This window comes from Chiloscyllium plagiosum, unplaced genomic scaffold (genome assembly GCF_037043375.1).
Source record: "Chiloscyllium plagiosum isolate Xiang-an unplaced genomic scaffold, Cpla_swu_hap1 HiC_scaffold_25, whole genome shotgun sequence".
In the NCBI taxonomy this organism is placed as follows: Eukaryota; Metazoa; Chordata; class Chondrichthyes; order Orectolobiformes; family Hemiscylliidae; genus Chiloscyllium; species Chiloscyllium plagiosum.
In genome coordinates, this window is record NW_028270163.1 from 59378048 (window position 1) to 59400323 (window position 22276).

The 22276-nt window shown below is 47.5% G+C and overlaps 1 protein-coding gene across 2 annotated transcripts in view; it reads right to left on the reverse strand.

Annotated features, from left to right (window-relative positions):
* mbtd1 (mbt domain containing 1) overlaps nt 1-22276 on the reverse strand; it is a 73829-nt gene that overhangs the window by 30281 nt on the left and 21272 nt on the right. For both annotated transcript variants that reach the window (XM_088000775.1, XM_043715171.2), the window contains exons 4-9: nt 17842-17959; nt 15609-15691; nt 9682-9799; nt 7196-7330; nt 4571-4659; nt 3192-3426 (exon numbers count right to left, since the gene is read on the reverse strand). In XM_088000775.1, the coding sequence (XP_087856901.1) occupies nt 3192-3426; nt 4571-4659; nt 7196-7330; nt 9682-9799; nt 15609-15691; nt 17842-17959 (778 nt within the window). The remainder of the gene's footprint in view (nt 1-3191; nt 3427-4570; nt 4660-7195; nt 7331-9681; nt 9800-15608; nt 15692-17841; nt 17960-22276) is intronic.

Sequence of the window (22276 nt, forward strand, 5' to 3'; positions counted from 1 at the left end):
TGCTGCAGTATAACAGGGATTGCAGCTCCTAGACTGAGCTGTCAGCAGCTCAGGCCCAGCTAGAGTGCGCTGCTGGGTCCAGTGCCCAGAACAGTACTTTCCTCATACATTGATTTACAAAGAGGACTTGAACTTTTATGGCGTTTAATCACAACAGTCAGCAATTAGTGTCAAACTAATTACCTTTTGGTGCAGTCTCTGCTGTTACATTGGCAAAAACTGTAGCAGGATCTCTCAAATTGCAATTGGGTAAATGTTCGGTTTAATCTGTTTCCGAGGGTGGCTGACGTAGGAATGTTGGCTCCTCTCATACTTTCAGCATCATCCAGAAGGCAGCTCGGGACTTCCCTTGGGATTTGAATGTCTGTTCTGAAGCACTCACTCAGTACTGCACTGCTACATCTGGACAAGCTGAGCTCAACTCGTTAGGGTGATGCTCAAGCTCACAGTCTCATGGCTCTGGTAAGAGCAAAATAGTACTGGGCTAAATATCCCATCTGTTTCGGAGATAGCTATTCTAACATCCTTCCCAAGCCTCTGGTCAGGACACGAGAAGATCTTAAAAGACCCCATTCTACTTCCATCACTATAATGCATATATGCTGGCCAGTTCCCCACCTGAAAGGCGGGAAGAAATTAAAGCTGCTTCATTTGGGCAAGATGGCTCCTGTGCCCATCAGGGGCAACATGCCCTTGATGCTGCTACTCCTCAAAGCTATCACTGCTGCTTTGTCTCAACCCCTGACCTCAAAATCTCAATGTCCACCTCACTTCCCTTCCCACCCCAATCCCCAGGCTAGCGGTGGCTACATCTGGTGTTGCTGGATTGGCTGGCAGCTGGAGGGGCTCAGATTCCATGTCACTTGGAGGCAGAGGTCCTGCTCTCTAATAATGAAGAACTGGCCCAGAGGTATCATGTAGGGCAGCTAGATTTCAGGTGGTAAAGTCAACCGGGAGGTTAGTGAAGACTAGCACCACCTCAGGAATGTTCCTTATTTGCATATGTTACCAGAGAGTGTATTTTTTAAACTTTAAAAAATTTGTCCAGTTCTCCTACCTTGGCCAAAATCACTGTTGACTCCCATCCCTCATATCTGCCCTTTACAAATTCGATTTAATTCTACAGACTACATCAGCTGGCAGTGAGACCCCATGGAGGCGGGAATCCCCAACATAGTGAATCTCTGACCTTCCAGCCATCATTTGGCTTTTGGATAGCAAGAACTTGAATTCTATACTTAAACACTTTGAAGTCATCTTATGGCATTCCTCAGGTCAGGAAATAAACTGAAAGACAGACTTGCATTTATAACCTCAAGTTATTCCAAGCACATTGCAGTCCATAAAGTGCAGGTGAAATATAGTCACTGTTGCACCGTCCAACAATGCAGTGCAGGAATGCACAGCAAACACAGTTTGATAATGATCTGATCAGCTACCTCTGATGTTAGTTGAGGGACAAATGTTCACTAAGACACTGAGGAGAACTTAACCACTAGTGACTGTGCAATATTTTATATCCACCTTATTTTCCTTTTCTCTTTCATGGGATGGCCAGCATTAGCTGCCTGTCAATTGAGTGGCTTGCCAGGTTATTTCAGAGTGTAATGAAGGGTGTGACAATGCTGTCACTTTCAAAAAGGTTATTTTGTCAGTGGTTTTTTTTTTGAACAGAAGTTGTAAAGGCAGAGGTACAGAAGAGTCTAGTTTAACAATGGAAAGGGAATGGCCAGTTCTCCCAGTTCAGGATTGTTTTTTCTAGCTTGTTTTAACTGTAGCAGTCACAAGACGTTAAGAGTCCAGGAGAGATGCAAGCTTCAGTAAAGAATTCCTCTAAATTTCTCGGAAATCTCTCTCAAGATGTTGAGCCCTCCTGCCTGTATGAATCTGTGTTTGAATTTACCTTTTTGCCAAGAAGCATGTTTATGGGATGTTACAGTGTTGGAACAGTTAGTCAAATGGTAATAGGTACTGTGTCAGATTGATTCAGTTTTCCCAAAGCCAAGTTGTTCTAAATTTCATTTTCTTTTGTTCATGTTTCAACTGTAGTGTTGAAATCAATCCTGTTTTGCTTAAAGCCGAGTGGTTTGGCCAGCTGCATCACACCTGGAACACCCACTTCACATCTGCCTTTAAAATTACATAAAAAGTTAGGATCTAGGCTACCTTCTTAGAATACTTGGAGGGGTCTGGCCAGGTCCATAACAAGAGTCAACACTTTGCTGAGGTTCCTGAGTCATATGTAGACCCGACTGTGGAAGGATTTGGCAGATTTCCTTAAGTCATTAATAAACCAGATGGATTTTCATGGCATTTGAAAATAGTATAGACCCCATTACTGACAATGGGTTTCCATTACAGGTTATCATCAACTTAAATGCTCAAATCAGATCCCAGTAGTAAATTGGACATTCAACAACGTACATTTGTAGGTGAAAGTGAAGACTGCAAATGTTGGTGATTAGAGTTGAGTGTGTGGTGCTGGAAAAGCACAGCAGGTCAGGAGGCAACCGAGGAGCAAGAGAATCGACGTTTTGGGCAAAACCCTTCCTGATGAAGGGCTTTTGCCTGAAACGTTGCTCCTCCTGCTCCTCAGATGCTGCCTGACCTGCTGTGCTTTTCCAGCATCACACTCTTGAATGTATATTTGTGGATCACCTTTTAAAAAAATACCCGTTTAGGTAAGTTATGACATACCTCTGGGGAAGTGGTACTTCAACCCAAACCATCGGGCCCAGACTTCGGTATACTACCACTGCGCCACAAAAGCACCAAAATAGATTGATACATTTAAGGTCTCACATTTCACACTATTTTTGCATCATTCTACAGATTACCCACATATTGAAATGGCAATCTTTTCCATGCAGCATTTTTTTTAGTTCATCCATTGAAGGTTAGCATCACATATCCCCAACTGCCTTTATTGAAATGGCTTGCTGGTACTTTGAGGGCAATTAAAAATCAATCACATTGCTGTGGACATGCAGTATTACACAGATCAAACAAGGCAAGGACAGGAGATTTAAAATGAGACCTTCTGCCTCTCTCACGCCTGCAGCTATCCTTCAGAAGCAAAACCAAGTCGGCACAGGACGACCACAATGAACATGAAGAGGGATTTCAGCTAAGCCCAATCCTGGTCTGACTAGAAGTCCTTACAAAACAAAACTTCTCAACTCAACACTTACCTGTTCTTTTGAATCGATGTCCAATACTTCGAGACCAACCAATGGGGTGAATGAGTGGACTCAGCATATGACACCAAAAATCATCTGTTCCATCTTCACATTCTTCGTAAATAAGCCGTAAACGACCACCGATTATGCTTTCAACCACTGCTATTCGTGTTCGGCAGAGGTGAGTCTTATCAACAACTTCTACACGCATGGCAGTTTTGAATGGGTACTGCATGCTTTCAACAACCTGCAAGACAACTTAACGTGACTGAAGGGAACAGGCTGGCATTATCTGCACTTCTGTTCCTTAAGTAGGATGATGAACACTGTTGTTCCAATACTGTGAGTAGCAAGTCAGTCCATGGCCCATTTCAAATTAAAGGACAGTACAGAAAGCTCAATGACTTTATATGAACTAACACAGCCACAAAATCATGTTCATGCAGCAGATTACTGTCTCAATGGAAACGAGTACCAGATCAGAATGAACAAAGATTTAGTAGTGACATTGTAACCACCTGTGCTTATCAACAAGCTTGGTGCATGCTCTCGTGTTGGGTGAAGTATCAAAAGGAACAACTGATGCCTATGGAATCAGACCCAAGGATAATTTCACATTTGTGAAGAAACAAAGTATTAATCACGTTGACAGGAGCATAAAATGAAATAAAAATAATGAAGAATAAATAATACAAGATGATATCCGTCTCCAACATTGTGAAAATGTAACATTTATGGAATGGACTGCTCCAAGGGTTACCAGGCGGAAACAGTTAATTCAACCCAATAAGACAGGGGCTTGTTGCAAGGTTTGAAATAAGTCACGCAGGACAGTTCGGGGGTCACCGAGGCAGATTTCAATAGTTACAGGATATCAGTGTGAAAACACAGATGTAGGCTCCACATTAGGCAGTGCTGCTTTTAGCTGTACTGCTGGGAAGGCAACTGATTAACATGGGTTCTGTACAGGAGACTCAGTGAGAAGTCAAAAAAAGTTGAAAGGCTCTTTGCTGTTAGAACGCAAGGAGAAATTCTAGCAGCTAAGTTTTGGAGTCTAGGCTCAGGGTAAATCCTGAGAATTGTTTGGGCTTAGAATCCATGTGTTTCCTTGTAAAGTTGAGAACGGCTTTTGAAAATACTCCATCAAGCAGTATTTGCTTAATGCAACTGAGCAACATTAGACCTTAGAAGAACCCAGAAGTATGAAGCTAGCTCGTCACTTCATTCTCTGCATAGGTTCCATGGGTCTCACACATCGTGAAGCTTTTTAAGTTTGAAAAAAGTTACTTCCCTTTGCCCAATTGTAACAAATTTTGGCAGTATAGTTCAGGAACAAATGGAAATGATAATAAGGAAACGATAAAATGGAAATAAGGAGCTGGCCATCTTACCTTGGAGCAAAAATCAGGTGGAAGGGTCTTGGCACCAGTCAGTCTTTTCACAAGAAAAGCTTTCCAGTTTGTATATTTGTGTTGGATAGCTGTCGAGGGAACAAGGGGGAAATTATGCTGGATTGAAATTAAATCAGGTAGTAACAAGGCATTAAGCCCAACATTAGGCAGAAAACTTGATGTTCTGACTGTACTCATCACCTAGAATACTTAAGATAGTAAGTGGAAGAGATGTTCACCTGCAGAGACCATGCCTGTGGTGAAGACTGCAGATTGAGATGAATGAGAAATGAAAGTTGATGACTGTCACAATCATATAAGGTAACAGTGATTACTTTGTCAAGAGCTATTTCAGTGGCCCATAGGAGTAAAGGAAACTTGACTAGAGGGATTCAAACATGGATTTCTGAATTATAAATTTTCTTTACCGAGAGAGTGGTGGGGGCATGGAATGCGCTGCCTGTGGGAGTGGCAGAGTCAGAATCATTGGTGACCTTTAAGCGGCAATTGGATAGGTACATGGATAGGTGCTTAAGCTCGGACAAATGTTCAGCACAACATTGTGGGCCAAAGGGCCTGTTCTGTGCTGTATTGTTCTATGTTCTATGTTCTATGGGCACGGGCTTGGGAAGTGACAACGTCAACATGATTTGGATGAGAAAAGGGAAATTAAAAATGAGGCACCATTTTGCAAGGGCATTGCAATGGGAAGTTTTTTTTTAAGAAAGAGGATGGGGATGATATTAGCAACTTAAAAAGGAAAGGCACAGTAGATGGAGAGAAAATTGTAAACAAACAGGTAGAAGACTGAGGATGGGGGTGGAGGGTCGCTTTTCAGACTGGAGGCCTATAACCAATGGTGTTGCCACAAGGATCGATGTTGGGTCCACTGCTTTTTGTCATTTAGATAAATGATTTGGACGTGAACATAAGGGGTATAGTTAGTAGGTTTGCAGATGACACCAAAATTGGAGGCGTAATGGACAGCGAAGAAGGTTACCTCAGATTACAACGGGACCTTAATCAGGTGGATCAATGGGCTGAGAATTGGCAAATGGAGTTTAATTTAGATAAATGTAAGGTGTCGCATTTTGGGAAAACAAATCAGGACAGAACTTATACACTTAATGGTAAGGTCCGAGGGAGTGTTGCTGAACAAAGAGACCTTGGAGTACAGGTTCATTGTTCCTTGTAAGTGGAGCTGCAGGTAGACAGGATAAAGAAGACGACATTTAGTATGTTTGTCTTTATTGGTCAGAGAGCACTGAGTATAGGAGTTGGGAGGTCCTGTTGTGGCTGTGCAGGACATTGGTTAGGCCACTTTTGGAATGGTGTGTGCAATTCTGATCTCCCTGCTCGAGGAAAGATGTTGTGAAATTTGAATGGATTCAGAAAAGATTTACAAGAATGTTGTTAAGATTGGAGGGTTTGAGCTATAGAGAGAGGCTGAATAGACTGGGGCTGTTTTCCCTCCAGCATCGGAGGCTGAGGAGTGACCTCAGAGGTTTATAAAATCATGACAGGCATGGATAGGGTGATTCGGAGATGCTGGTGTTGGACTGGGGTGCACAAAGTTAAAAATCACACAACACCAGGTTATAGTCCAACAGGTTTAATTGGAAGCACACTAGCTTTGGGAGCGACGCTCCTTCATCAGGTGATTGTGGAGGGCTCGATCGTAACACAGAATTTATCTCCCTGCGAAATTCTGTGTTACGATCGAACCCTCCACAATCACCTGATGAAGGAGCGTCGCTCCCAAAGCTAGTGTGCTTCCAATTAAACCTGTTGGACTATAACCTGGTGTTGTGTGATTTTTAACTATGGATAGGGTGAACAGACAAGCACTTCTTCCTGGGATTGGGGGGGGGGGGGGGGGGTCCAAAACTAGAGGATATAGGTTTAAAGTAAGAGGGGAAAGATTTAAAAGGGACCAAAGGGGCAACTTTTTCACACAGAAGGTAGTGCATGTAATGGAATGAGCTGCCAAAGGAAGCAGTGGAGGCTGGTACAATTACAACATTTAAAAGACATCTGGATGGGTGTATGAATAGACACGGTTTAAGAGGGATATGGGCCAAGTGCTGGCAAATGGGACGAGATTTATTTGGAATATCTGGTCAGCGTGGACAATTTGGACCGAAGGGTCTGTTTCCATGCTGCACAGCTCGATGACTAAGACTAATACGGAGCACCAGGAAGAGAAGTTGGATGACCAGCAGTTTATGGGTAGAGGGATGTGGGAACTGCAGTTGGGTCTTGCTGACAAGAGCTGTTTGGAGGGGTGTCAGTGAAGACAAGAGGAAAACTGAAGTAAAAAACACTAGTTCAGGGCTAGGGCAAAGGGGAGTTTTGCCAGAGGTTTGGGTGGTGAGGGCAGTGAAATTGAAAGAGATCAAAGTGATGGAGGCAGCTAATTAGATGGTGTCAATGACAAAAAGAAAAATCCATTAAATCCTTTTTATCTTGTTGGGGTGACAGTGAAGGAAGCAAGGGACATGGGCTTAAGATCATTGGCAATAAAGAATAGAAACTGAGTGAACCACGTTGCCCCTGGAATCTCTGATTGACACAGGCAAACAAACCTTTCGAATTTTAAAAGGGAAATTGCCCAAGAACACTTACTGCGAGGAGTAACTAATGGCTTGCCACTGGTTGCACACCAGCCAACTGGATGAACATCAGAACCACATATGTTGCACCAGAAGTCAAGACTAGAGTCATTGTCAAAACCTTCATATCGGAGCAAAGCCTTGTAACCTGCAAGAAAACAAAATAACCGAGACCAAGAAATTAAATTTTTATTAGAACTACAGAAACCCTACAGTGTGAAAGCAAGCTATTCGGCCCATCAAGTCCACACTGACGATCTGAAGAGCATCTTACCCCGATTCCCCCCACCCTCCACTCCATTCCTGTTATCCTGCATTTCCCACGGCTAATCCACTTAGCCTACACGCCTCTGGACACTATGGGCAATTTAGCATGACCAATCCACCTAATCTGCACATCTTTGGACTGTGGGAGGAAACCTCAGTTCATGCCATCCAGCTGAAATGTCAATCACAGCCACATTACTACAAGCACAGATCCCATCCCAGAGAGAATGTCAGACATCACATGACAACGGGTTATAGTCCAACAAATTTAAAATCACAAGCTTTCATAGCGCTGCTGAGAGAGAAATATTGGCCAGCATGCCAGGGCCAACTGCCTGTCCTTCAAAATAATGCTGTGTGATCTTACTGACAGGGTCTCTGTTTCCTGTTTTCTTCAAACAACAGTGCACCTCCAACAGTGCTAGTTACCTGAACCTAGAACCTTCTGTCTCAGAGGCACGACATAACTGATGTGAAGGTTATGAACTGTCCTCTTCTTGAACTGGAAACCAATGAATCTTTGGCCATAACTATACAGAGAAGTTTTAAAATGAAGGACAATTAGATGATGCATTGGTGTTTCAAGATGACAAAGTCATCATGCTGTGTTAGCCCCAGGCCTGAAAGTCTTCGTCCTTTGTAGAAAGGACTCTCTTTATACCCCTGCTTCCTTTCTGGTTAAGATTGTCTAAGTTAATGAAGGTAAAAGTAGTTGTGAATGTCCCATCCAAATTGCAGTCCAACTTGCCAACATCCATGCTCTCAGCAAATAAAAACTGGACAGACAAATTTACTGCTACAACCAATGTTTAACTTAACATAAGCTGTTGGCATCATTGCTCCAAGGGCAGGTTAGCTCCCTCTCATTGAAACACAAAAGGTAGGAGGGGTAGGCCATTTGACCCCTCGAGCCTGCTCTGCCATTATTATCATGGCTGATCATCAAACTCAATACTCAAATTCCACCTTCCCTGCTACACTTCAACCACAACAACTGTATCTAACTCCTTCCTGAAAACAATGTTTTCATGTCAACCACTCTGTGGTAGTGAATTCCACAGGCTTATCACTCCCTGTTTGAAGGAATTTCTCCTCATCTCAGTCCTAAAAGGTTTACCACTTATCCTTGAACTATGAACCTTGGGTCTGGCTTCCCTATCATCAGCAATGCTCTTGCTGTGTCTAACCTGACTGGTCCTGTTAGAATTTTATAGGTTTCTAGGAGAGTCCCACAACACCCCTCCTCCCTTCAACACCAACCCCCTCCCCCCCCTAAACCCCAATGAATATAGCCCTAACTGACTCAATATCTCCTCATACATCAGTCCTGCTATCCCAGGAATCAGACTGGTATACCTTCACTGCGCTCCCTCTACAGCAAGAACATTCTTCCTCAGATAAGGAGGCTGAAATTGCACAATATTCTAGGGTGTGGCCTCACATACTTAACTGAAGCAAGACGTCTTGATTCCTGTACTCAAATCCTCTTGCTATGAAGGTTAACATACAGTCTGTTCTCTTTACTACCTGTTGCACCTCACACACACTTTCAGCAATTGGTGCATGAGGACAACAATGCCTCGATGAACAATGTTAAAAATCACACAACACTAGGTTTAATTGGAAGCACTAGCTTTCGGAGCACCGCTCCATCAGGTGGTTGTGGAGAACACAATTGTAAGACACAGAATTTATCGCAAAAATTTACAGTGTGATGTAACTGAACTTGTACATTGTACATTGAAAATTGCCTTGATTTCGGCACTCCGAAAGCTAGTGCTTCCAATGAAACCTGTTGGACTATAACCTGGTGTTGTGTGATTTTTAACTTTGTACACCCCAGTCCAACACCAGCATCTCCGAATCAACGAACAATCCCTTCTTTCAATTTACAACCATCGTTTCCCCAACAGGTATAACCAAGAAACTGCCTAAATTCAGGGGAGGGAAACATTGTTGAAGTGACTAGGCTGGAAACCAAATGATCACCATTTAGGCACCATAATAACTGTAGGAGAGTTCTTGTATCATTGAAGTTTTATTACATTGAAAGCAGTATATAAATCTCACAAGGACCTCACAGCACAGTTATAAAACAAATATGATAGTAAACCACAGAAATATCAGGAACAAGAAGTTTGGTCAAGAGCTGGTTTTAAGGAGTATCCTCGGAGAGTAAATCATATGCAGCAATACCTTATCATTGCTGTCAAAGCAAGCATTTGATTGTACCTGCTAATTTTATGATGCCTGCAATCCAGAAGACCTTGGTAGGCAGGTTGCAATCTGTGTTTGGTACTTCCACCCTTACACCCTCCGCAATATCTCCCCAGTGAGTCCCCATTGGTACCTGTTTGATAACAGAAGGGAGTAATGTTACAGATGCTGCAGCCAAAGTTAGATTTGCAGATGTATACGTTATCATTGTTCAGACTTTATACTCTGAGCCCATGGTCTTTTGGCTGACCATTATTTACAGATATTACTGGATTTAATCTTTCAATATGAATAAAGCTGAAGTCTATACGACTACAAATAAGATAAACAGGCTCTACATCTTCCAGGAGGTGGCTACACTGATCAAACCATCACTTCTTGTATCTCATGCAAGCCCATCAAAGGGCTTCTTACTGCTAGCCTAATCTCTGAACTTTGTACAGTCCATCTCAGATCATACTGAAAAAGGGAGGAGTATCTAAAATTCAGAGTTAGTGAGGCCATGAAGCTAATTGTCAGTAAATGTACTAGCTTTTTAAATTTTCCCACAGCAACACCCTAACCAGTGTGTATCTACCTGGTCTTTCAGCTAAATACAACTAACAGTTAACTTGGACTGTTTCTATGCTGTATGACTCTGACTCGGAGTCCTGATGAAAAACTTGGACATGCTAAGTGAATGAGCTAGAACATGGCAGAAGGAATAGAATGCAAGTTAAGTGTGAAATTATTTACTTTGGCAGAAAAAAAAAGGGCAAAATATTTAAATTGTGGCAAGTTCGATGATCAAAGCGGGGCCTTGTTCACAAGTCTCTAAAAGCTAGCATATACTTGCAGCAAGTAGGATTGCAAAAAATGGTATGCTGGCCTTCATCAGAAGGGGATTGTAGTAAAGGATTAAAGATGCAGTTGAATAGATCCTTGGTGTGACCACACCCAGAGTATTGCAGACAGTTTTGGCCCCTTTACCAAGGAGAGATTTATGTTATTTGCCACCTAACAGGGAGTATAACAGAAGTTTACCAGATCAATCCCTGCAGTGATCAGATTATTTCATGAGGAAAGATTGGAGAGACTGGGTCTGCATTCCCTGGAGATCCTAAAAAGAGAGGGGTGACCTACCCAAAAACAAATTTCTGACAGGGATTGGCAGGGTAGACGGATAGGATATTTCCCCTGGCTGGTGAGTCTACATGATGTAGATATGCAGGTGTTGGCCTGGGGTGGACAAAGTCAGAAGTCACATGAAACCAGGATATAATCCAACAGGTGTATTTGAAATCACAACTTTCAGAGTCCTGCTCCTTTGTCAGGTGGCTACAACCTGGTGTCATGTGACTTCTGACTTGATCAGTCTAAAACCAAGGGATTTAATCTCAGAATAAAGAGTACGTATTTAAGACCGAGAAGAGGAGGAATTTCTTCACTCTGATGAATCTTCGGAATTTTCTACATCAAAGTTGTGGAAATTCAATTAGAGCAGGATCAAGACAATAATTGATAGCTTTCTGGAGCAAATAACATCAAAGGATATGAAGACAATGCAGGCTATTGGCATTGAGGTAGACAATTAGACATGATCTAACTGAATGAAAGAACAGATTCAATGGGCTGAGGGGCCAAATTCTGTTCCCAAGCTCTTACATCCACAGTTCCAGCTGCATCACCACGCCAACTGTAATAAGTATCCTCTTGTCATGTGATACAAATTGGTGCTCCCCTAAGTTTGGTTTCTTGAATGTCAGTCCTGAAGCGTGCAAAATCAAAAGCTTAAACTGTTGCTTTTTAGCTAAGTTTCAGTTCTGGGGCATAGCAAGTGTAGTCATAAAAAAACCCACTACTCGCAGAAGTCGAAGTTAGTTTGCAAAGGGGTGGATAAAAATAAATAAAAAGTGATCAAAAAGAGCAACTGGTTAATAGACAGGAGAGAGTTAGAAAACGGAAACAAGTAAACAGTTACAGGAGACTCTTGCACATGACCAAGTTGGTTAAAAAAATAAATTGGAAGAAAGTTTACAAGGCAGAACCATAATTGAGAGGTTCAGATGACATCATAGTCTACTTGATTATACTGCAACCTCATCAGCAGGATATTTTTGAGCTGTTTTAAAATACTCAATCTGGTCTTATTACAAATGAACTCACTTCCTCCCACTTATTATGCCGCACTGATTATATCCCTCCAAAATTCCAGTGACTGTATTTTACAATTAAAACTCCAAAGGAAACAATTACATCTCACGGAGTTACAATTGTGTCATGGTGCTAACAATATACCATAATTAAAGTCACTGACAATCCTAAAATTTCAGCACTATTCCTGAGGGAACTACAACATTGTCATCTGTTTCAGAAATAAAATAGTCAAAAACAACTTATGTAGGAGGGAGGCCAAGAAGTGAGGCAAACAGGGGAATGTTAAGGCTCATGGCATCAATCCCAAATGAAACATCAAGTAACTGAAACATACATAACCTCTCTCTCCCTTCATGGGATGTAGGCATCGGCAGCAGGGCCAGCATACATTACCGACCCCTAACGGCTCTGGGAAAGGTAATGGTGAGCTGCATTCTTAAACCAAAGGAGCATCTGCAGTAATGATACACACACAGTGCTTTAGGAAGGGAGCTCCAGCGTCACTGACGGAATGACGATATATTTCCAAGTCAGTGTGGTGAGGGGCTTGGAGGGGAACTTGCAGGTGGTGGTGCTCCCATGTATCTGCTGCTGTCTTTGTCATTCAAGGCAACGTTTGTGCTTAGGTATTCGATCGAGCAAGGGACATGGTGCAGATGTAACTACTCCAAACAATACCCCAATCAGAAAGAGCAATACAATTAGAACTTTGGTATTACATTCAGACCGTCGACCAATTGCTCCCATTCAATTAGATCACAAGTTATCTGAAGCTCAAATCAATGTATCCATCTTTGGCCGATATCACACCACAAAACTCTTGGTGTTACTGAGTATTGGGACAGTGCCACAAGCTGAGCTCCACCATCTCCAGAATTGTGCCAAATGTTAAAGATTACCCCGATTTACTTCACTTTCAGATCAAGGTAGGTAGAAAGCACGGAACAGATTTCTGTACCAAACAAGAATGATTTATTGCAAACAATTAGACTCTAGCTTCTGGTAAACAGATATAAACCATTGGTATTCAAAATGACTAACACAAACACACTAACACACACAAAACAGGTGTTTGGCAGAAGTAGAAAAACTGCAAAGTCAGTTCTGACATTTTTGCTTCCTGCTTTCGATGATGAAATGATCCTTTGGCTAGCCAGACCACTTGTTGCTCAGATGCCTTTCTCTGCACTTGGAAAATGTCTCGGATTTATCCATTCAAAAGTTACACCTCACAGCAACTTTGAGCTGTAAGGAGAGGCTGGATAGGCTGGGACGTTTTTCACTGGAGCAGAGAAGGTTGAGGGGCCTTATTGACATTTCTAAAATCATGATAGGTATAGATAAGGTGCAGGGCAGCTGTCTTTTCCCTAGGGTGGGGAATTTCAAGATCGGAGACATATTTTTAAGTTGAGAGGCGAGAGATTTAAAATAAAACATGAGGGGCCTTCTTGTTTTAAACGCAGCATGGCTCATGTGTGGAATGAACTTCCAGAGAAAGTGGTGGATTTAGGTAAGTGCAGGAATAGGCAAGGTTTGGATGGCTATGAGTTAGGAGCAGGCAGGTGTGACTAGTTTAGTTTGGGATCATGGTCAGTTAGGACTGGTTGCACCAAAGGGCTTGTTTCCGTGCTGTATGATTAACTGCTCCAGTAAAGGGAACTGGCATTCTTCAGGTTTCTACTGATTGCAGAGAACAGACTGCTGCTGGACTGGGAGAAGATGATCACCAGTGTTCCCTCTAATTTTAACTGCAACTCAGTCTTTGGAGGATTCTGTGGGGGCAGTGACTTCCAGAACTGAAGTCAATGCCATGATCAGCATGCCAACTCCATGCACTGAACATTGAAGCAGCTGTAGGAAGCTTACAGCGAATATTGTTCATCACACCGCTTTTGCTCAGTGTCTCTGCAACCTGTTTCCAGCTTCAAGCTGCTCAGACAACAGAGATCCAATCACATAATTGTTGGCAAGCAAAAGGTCTCAGTCATTGATGACTGTCACTATTCCACTGACCATAAACCTCTTGTCACAAAGAGGAGCTGCATCAATACATACCCTCAGTTCCAGATTCAACCATTGCTTGTTCCAACAGTTGATTATAATGCCTGGTATCGGGTTAGTTGCCCTCAAAACTGCAGCCACTCGCGAGAGTGGCTTTAAAAACCAGGGTTCATTTTCATTTCAGTAAAGACATAAAAATAAGAAGACAGGACTTGAATTGATTTTACTCTTGAAAAGGTCACGCCTTTCAGATGATTTCAGGTTTCCATTACTATTTATGTGAAAAGGTGCTTCTTAATGCTTCTTAGCTAACCGCTAAGTAACAGTAGGATTTTGTTTCTGCACATTCACAGGATGAATGTGTCATGGCTTGGTCACCACATATTGCACACCCACTCTTGTCCTTGAGAAGAAAGATGTGGAGCTACCTTTTTGAACTGCTCAGTCCCTGGTATGTAGGTACACCAATGCTATCTTGGAAGATATTTGACCCAACAACAGTGAAGGAACAGTGACATAGTTCCAAGTCAGAGTGGTGTGTAGCTTAGTAATCGCAGTCCCAATCATCTGCTGCTCTTGTCCTGTGTAGCAGAGGTGGTGGGGGCAGTACGGTGGCTCAGTGGTTAGCACTGTTGCCTCACAGCACCAGGGACCCGGGTTTGATTCCAGCCTCAGGTGAACACCTGTGTGGAGCTTGCACATTCTCCCAGTGTCTACATAGGTTTCCTTCGGGTGCTCCAGTTTCCTCCCACGATCCAAAAATGTGCAGGTTAGGTGAATTGGCCATGCTAAATTGCTCATTGTGTTCAGGGATGTGTAGTTAGGTGCATGAGTCAGGGGTAAACGTAGGGGAATGGGTCTGGGTGGGTCACTCTTCGGAGGGTCGGTGTGGACTTGTTGGGCCAAAGGGCTTGTTTCCATACTGTAGGGATTCTTTAAAAAAAAAAGGAACTGGATAAGCTTCTGCATGCATGTGTAGTTGGTGCACGCTGTGACACTGTATCAGCGGTGACGGGAATTAATGTGAAGGTGGTAGATGAGTATCAAGCTGGCTGCTTTCTCCTGGATAATGTCAAGTCACAAAACGTTGGAGTTGCAGTCATCCAGAACAAATGGAAGAGTATTACATCATGTTCCAGCCTTGTGCTTTGTGGATAGGGAAATACAACAGATGAGATGGAAAGTTACTTAACATGGAATTTCTAGCTTCTGATGTGCTGTTGTTAGCACAAACATTTAAATGGCTGGTCCAGTTTAGTTTCCAGTCAATGGCAACACCCAGCTCGTCGATGGTGGGAATTTAGCAAGGGGAGATGGTTGGACTCACTTAGGTTTGTGATCATCATCTGGCACTTGTGTGGCACAAATAAAAGTTGCCACACCAGGCAATGTCTGGATTTTGCCGAGATCAAGCTGCATTTAGATACTAACTGCTCCCTTAACAAAGGAATGATGAATGGTGTTGAACATGGTGGAATCATTGGTGAACATGCCCCCTTTGACTTTAAGATGAAGGGAAGGTCATAGTTAGGCCAAGGACACTTTCCTGAAGAACTCCTGCAGAAGTGTCCTGGTGCCGAGATGACTGATCTGAGAGCCACAGCGATTTTCCTTTGTGTTAGGTATAAACCAAACCATTTGTCCTGCCCATTTTAGCATCCAAGTTTCCAAATCATCATAATAACAACAGTCATTAACTTTCATAACAGCTCATGTCTAAACAATCCTGGGGTTCTTCGGGAAAGAGCCACATGTACATTGTACCACTTGCTGCCTACAAGTCAGTAAAATAAAATTCTACTCACGTGCTTGAAGCAGCTGACAGGTGCCCCAATAAATTTATTGTTCCAAACATATTGACCCCAGTCAAAGCCTTCCACAGTGACTGCTGTAAAATTACATAACAGTGAAAAAGACAGCCTGCGGCAACATTCTTACAGTCAATAACTGAACAAGATAGCAACTGTACAGCATAAACTAATTGGGAAGTACATTTCTAGAAGTACTACTTTTTTTCCCCTCACACATTTACCCTCATCATGCCCTTTTGGTCACATTGTATCAGTTACCCAACTGTATCGGTCAACTTCACCAGGAACAAGTGCCTAAGCTTGGGTGGGTGGGTGAGAAATTCCTAACGCTGATCTAACACACTCTTCCTTATGTGTGCACTTCACCATCTGGCTAACTGCAGCAAGTACACTGGCTAGATTTTCTTCTGTCAACCCAAGTTTGCCAAGGCCAATTGTAGATCATCTACTCGCACTCTGCTCCAGATTGGTTTCTCAGCACAAGTGAAGGGTCAAACTTAGGGTATTTGGTGATCTGGTTCAGGCGGCCACTAGATATGCTGGCTGAAACACAGGAAGCAATTTTTTTTTGAGAACTGACTCGCCCTTGCACAGTGTAGCGTAAGATGGACAGTTGACCTCACTAAAAGGGGATCTGGGATGACACGGGGATTTTGTTCAATGCTGAGTGGGGCTGCAACAGATACAAGATATTAATAAACTTGCAGAAATTGCAATTAATTTTAGTACAGATAACTGAGGTACTCCATTTTGCTCAGTAAGTAAGGTGGTGTCATGTAACTTCAAAAATAAGAATCTAAATGGAATACAGGAGCAAAGGGAATACCAAGATATAAATCTCAAAATGGCAACACAAGTTAAAATTAAAAGCAAATCAAGCACTGATGTCTATTTTATAGGGATACAGAACTGAAAAGCAGAAAAGCTATAGAAATTTCTATCGAACTTTGGTTACTGTACTGTAGTCTTTCTTACAGTAGTCATGTTATTATAAAAGAATATAGATGCACTGGAGACTCAACAGCTATTTACAAACATTATATCAGTAGTCTGCAGTCATACTATCAGGACAGAACTAACAGCTGGCACTACTTTTCTTTTAAAAAATGAGAAAGAAATTAGAGAATCTAAAAGTATGAATGGCTTTGATCAAGTAGACAATATTTCCACTTGTGGGGGAAATGCAAAAATAAAGAAAATCAATGCCAGAGAGTCATCAAGAAATCAAACAGGGAATTCAGAGGAAATGCCACAACCAAGAGAGTAACAAAAACTCTCCAACAGGAAGTAGTTGAAATGAATGGTATACATTTCAGGGAAAGCTTGATAAGATTAGCAAAGGAGTGGGGGGGGTGCTTAAGACGGTTAGGCTCAAGTGAGATTGGAGCATGGCATGGACTAGTTGTACCAAATGAACTGCTTCTGTGCTGCATATTATATATAACTCCACTTGAAGAAATGCAACCATTCAAAAATAAAAGGCATATAATTTTTAAAAATTGTCTTGATTTTTAAAACCTTTAATAAAGGACATAATATACTGTCAGGCTTGGTAACAGTGACAGTAAAGTGCTGCAGGTTTCCTCAGCTGGTCACACATTAAAGAGGGGACAGAGATTCTGCCAAGCTTGGAGCTGAATCATCCCAGGAAAGCATGCTTCCAGCTGTCAGATCGATGGGATTTCTTCGCAGTAACAATTTCTGGTCCCTGTTCTGATTAGATTAGATTACCTACAGTGTGGAAACAGGCCCTTCGGCCCAACAAGTCCACACCGACCCTTCGAAGAGTAACCCACCTAGACTAATACACTTAACACTATGGGCAATTTAGCATGGCCAATTCATGTGACCTGCACATCTTTGGACTGTGGGAGGAAACCGGAGCATGGGGAAGAAACTCACGCAGACACTGGCAGAACATGCAAACTCCATACAGACAGGCGCCTGAGGCTGGAATTGAACTGGTGCTGTGAGGCAGCAGTGCTAACCACTGAGCCCCACCGTGCCGCTCTACACAAAAATTTGCAGATGACACAAATGCAAAACCAAATAGGATTTCCTCTCAAATAAATGATATCACACACTCAAAACCTCAATGCTTCAGCTAAATTGTTAAAACTTAAAGATGAATGCACAAAAATTCAGGGAAGTTATCCAAACTTTTAAACTTTTCCTTGCTGACCAGCATTTTTCAGTGCTATGCAAGATAACAGAAATGATCCATTACCTGCTTTACTCTTGGTTTGGTTCTGTTGGAGACTTGCCTGGTACTGTGCGTAGGCTGCCAATTTAGCCACTAACGGCTGTTTCTGTAGAACTTTTGCTTTCTTTGTTGGGGGTTTTCCCTTTTGAAAGGAGAATTAGGCATAAGTGAAAAACATATTGCCTATTCCTGCAATAACCAAATTAAATGCACTTGACGGAAACCACTTACTGTTAGGGATTGTCACCAACCTTAAAGGTGTCATTTTTGGAACGCTGGTGTCGCTGGTTAGGCCAGCACTCACTGCCCAATTAATTACCCTCAACAAGGGGGATTGTGAATTGTCTAACTGAACTACTGCAGTCAATGTGGTGTAGGGGCACCAACAAAGCTGTTATGCAGAGAGCACAAGGATTTTGACCAGTGCCACTGAAGGAAAGGTGATTATATTTCCAAGTCAACATGGCCCTTGACTTGCAGAAGAAATGTAGGTAGTGGCATTCTGAGATATCCACTGGTCGTCATTCTAAATTGTAGAGGATGCAGATTTAGAAGGTGCTATCTTTTCTAAGAGAATTAGGACGAAGAGGATTACCAGGGAAAGAGTGGGACCTATTAGAGACCAAAGGGGCAATCTATGCCTGCAGCCTGTGGATGAGGGCTTAAATGAATACTTCTCAACTGCATTCACAAGAGGAGAAAGACATTGTAGCCGGGGATGGAAAGGTTCTCAACCGCAGTAAGATTAAGAAGAAAGGGAGATTAGATTTAGTGGGCATGCTGGTGCATAAATCACCAGGGTTTGATGCCAAGGAGGAGATTGCTGAGGGCCTGCCAGAGATATTCAATATTTTGCTGGCCACAGGTGAAGTGCTGGTTGACTGGAGAATCGCTAATGTGGTTCCTTTGTTCAAAGGGCGCGCGCGAGAGAGAGAGAGAGAGGGAGCGCGTGCGGGAGAGAGAGAGCACGCGAGAGCGAGGGGGAGAGAGAACGTGCGAGACAGAGAAAGAGAGCGCGAGAGAGAGAGCACGTGCGCGCCCTCTCTCTCGCGCACCCTCTCGCTCTCTGTCTGTCTCTCGCGTGCCCTTGCTCGCGCCCACCCTCTCTCTCTCTCGCGCTCTTTCTTTCGTGTCCGCGCGAGAGAGAGAGAGAGAGCGCGAGAGAGAGAGCGCGAGAGCGCGAGAGAGAGAGCGCGAGAGCGCGAGAGAGAGAGCGAGAGAGAGAGCGCGAGAGAGAGAGCGCGAGAGAGAGAGCGCGAGAGAGAGAGAGCGCGAGAGAGAGAGAGCGCGAGAGAGAGAGAGAGAGAGAGAGAGAGAGAGAGAGAGCGAGAGAGCGCGCGAGAGCGCGAGAGAGAGAGAGAGCGCAAAGAGAGAGTGCGAGAGAGCGCGCGAGAAAGAGAGAGTGCGAGACGCGCGAGAGAGAGAGAGAGGGGGGGTCGCGCGCGAGAGAGAGGGGGGGCGCGAGAGAGAGGGGGGGCGCGCGCGAGAGAGAGGGGGGGCGCGCGCGAGAGAGACAGGGGCGCGCGCGAGAGAGAGGGGGCGCGCGCGAGCGAGAGAGAGAGGGGCGCGCGCGCGAGCGAGAGAGAGAGGGGCGCGCGCGCGAGCGAGAGAGAGAGAGAGGGGCGCGCGCGCGAGCGAGAGAGAGAGGGGCGCGCGCGCGAGCGAGAGAGAGAGGGGCGCGCGCGCGAGCGAGAGAGAGAGGGGCGCGCGCGCGAGCGAGAGAGAGAGGGGCGCGCGCGCGAGCGAGAGAGAGAGGGGCGCGCGCGCGAGCGAGAGAGAGAGGGGCGCGCGCGCGAGCGAGAGAGAGAGGGGCGCGCGCGCGAGCGAGAGAGAGAGGGGCGCGCGCACGCGAGAGAGAGAGAGGGGCGCGCGCACGCGAGAGAGAGAGAGGGGCGCGCGCACGCGAGAGAGAGAGAGGGGCGCGCGCACGGGAGAGAGAGAGAGGGCGCGCGCACGGGAGAGAGAGAGAGGGGCGCGCGCGCGAGCGAGAGAGAGAGGGGCGCGCGCGCGAGCGAGAGAGAGAGGGGCGCGCGCGCGAGCGAGAGAGAGAGGGGCGCGCGCGCGAGCGAGAGAGAGAGGGGCGCGCGCGCGAGCGAGAGAGAGAGGGGCGCGCGCGCGAGCGAGAGAGAGAGGGGCGCGCGCACGCGAGAGAGAGAGAGGGGCGCGCGCACGCGAGAGAGAGAGAGGGGCGCGCGCACGCGAGAGAGAGAGAGGGGCGCGCGCACGCGAGAGAGGGGCGCGCGCACGCGAGAGAGAGAGAGGGGCGCGCGCACGCGAGAGAGAGAGAGAGGGGCGCGCGCACGCGAGAGAGAGAGAGGGGCGCGCGCACGCGAGAGAGAGAGAGGGGCGCGCGCACGCGAGAGAGAGAGAGAGGGGCGCGCGCACGCGAGCGAGAGAGAGAGGGGCGCGCGCACGCGAGCGAGAGAGAGAGGGGCGCGCGCACGCGAGCGAGAGAGAGAGGGGCGCGGGCGAGAGAGAGAGGGGCGCGGGCGCGAGCGAGAGAGAGAGGGGCGCGGGCGCGAGCGAGAGAGAGAGGGGCGCGGGCGCGAGCGAGAGAGAGAGGGGCGCGGGCGCGAGCGAGAGAGAGAGGGGCGCGGGCGCGAGCGATAGAGAGAGGGGCGCGGGCGCGAGCGAGAGAGAGAGGGGCGCGGGCGCGAGCGAGAGAGAGAGGGGCGCGGGCGCGAGCGAGAGAGAGAGGGGCGCGGGCGCGAGCGAGAGAGAGAGGGGCGCGGGCGCGAGCGAGAGAGAGAGGGGCGCGGGCGCGAGCGAGAGAGAGAGGGGCGCGGGCGCGAGCGAGAGAGAGAGGGGCGCGGGCGCGAGCGAGAGAGAGAGGGGCGCGGGCGCGAGCGAGAGAGAGAGGGCCCGGGCGCGAGAGAGAGGGGCGCGAGCGAGAGAGAGAGGGGCGCGAGCGAGAGAGAGAGGGGCGCGAGCGAGAGAGAGAGGGGGCGCGAGCGAGAGAGAGAGGGGCGCGAGCGAGAGAGAGAGGGGCGCGAGCGAGAGAGAGAGGGGCGGCGAGCGAGAGAGAGAGGGGCGCGGGCGAGAGAGAGAGAGGGCGCGGGCGCGAGCGAGAGAGAGAGGGGCGCGGGCGCGAGCGAGAGAGAGAGGGGCGCGGGCGCGAGCGAGAGAGAGAGGGGCGCGGGCGCGAGCGAGAGAGAGAGGGGCGCGGGCGCGAGCGAGAGAGAGAGGGGCGCGGGCGCGAGCGAGAGAGAGAGGGGCGCGGGCGCGAGCGAGAGAGAGAGGGGCGCGGGCGCGAGCGAGAGAGAGAGGGGCGCGGGCGCGAGCGAGAGAGAGAGGGGCGCGGGCGCGAGCGAGAGAGAGAGGGGCGCGGGCGCGAGAGAGAGGGGCGCGGGCGCGAGAGAGAGCGAGAGAGAGAGGGGCGCGAGCGAGAGAGAGAGGGGCGCGAGCGAGAGAGAGAGGGGCGCGAGCGAGAGAGAGAGGGGCGCGAGCGAGAGAGAGAGGGGCGCGAGCGAGAGAGAGAGGGGCGCGAGCGAGAGAGAGAGGGGCGCGAGCGAGAGAGAGAGGGGCGCGAGCGAGAGAGAGAGGGGCGCGAGCGAGAGAGAGAGGGTCGCGAGCGAGAGAGAGAGGGGCGCGAGCGAGAGAGAGAGGGGCGCGGGCGAGAGAGAGAGGGGCGCGGGCGAGAGAGAGAGGGCGGCGGCGAGAGAGAGAGGGGCGCGGGCGAGAGAGAGAGGGGCGCGGGCGAGAGAGAGAGGGGCGCGGGCGAGAGAGAGAGGGGCGCGGGCGAGAGAGAGAGGGGCGCGGGCGAGAGAGAGAGGGGCGCGGGCCGAGAGAGAGAGGGGCGCGGCGAGAGAGAGAGGGGCGCGGGCGAGAGAGAGAGGGGCGCGGGCGAGAGAGAGAGGGGCGCGGGCGAGAGAGAGAGGGGCGCGGGCGAGAGAGAGAGGGGCGCGGGCGAGAGAAGAGAGGGGCGCGGGCGAGAGAGAGAGGGGCGCGGGCGAGAGAGAGAGGGGCGCGGGCGAGAGAGAGAGGGGCGCGGGCGAGAGAGAGAGGGCGCGGGGCGAGAGAGAGAGGGCGCGGGCGGAGAGAGAGAGGGGCGCGGGCGAGAGAGAGAGGGGCGCGGGCGAGAGAGAGAGGGGCGCGGGCGAGAGAGAGAGAGGGCGCGGGCGAGAGAGAGAGGGGCGCGGGCGAGAGAGAGAGGGGCGCGGGCGAGAGAGAGAGGGGCGCGGGCGAGAGAGAGAGGGGCGCGGCGGAGAGAGAGAGGGGCGCGGCGAGAGAGAGAGGGGCGCGGGCGAGAGAGAGAGGGCCGGGCGAGAGAGAGAGGGGCGCGGGCGAGAGAGAGAGAGGGGCGCGGGCGAAGAGAGAGAGGGGCGCGGGCGAGAGAGAGAGAGGGGCGCGGGCGAGAGAGAGAGGGGCGCGGGCGAGAGAGAGAGGGGCGCGGGCGAGGAGAGAGAGGGCGCGGGCGAGAGAGAGAGGGGCGCGGGGCGAGAGAGAGAGGGGCGCGGGC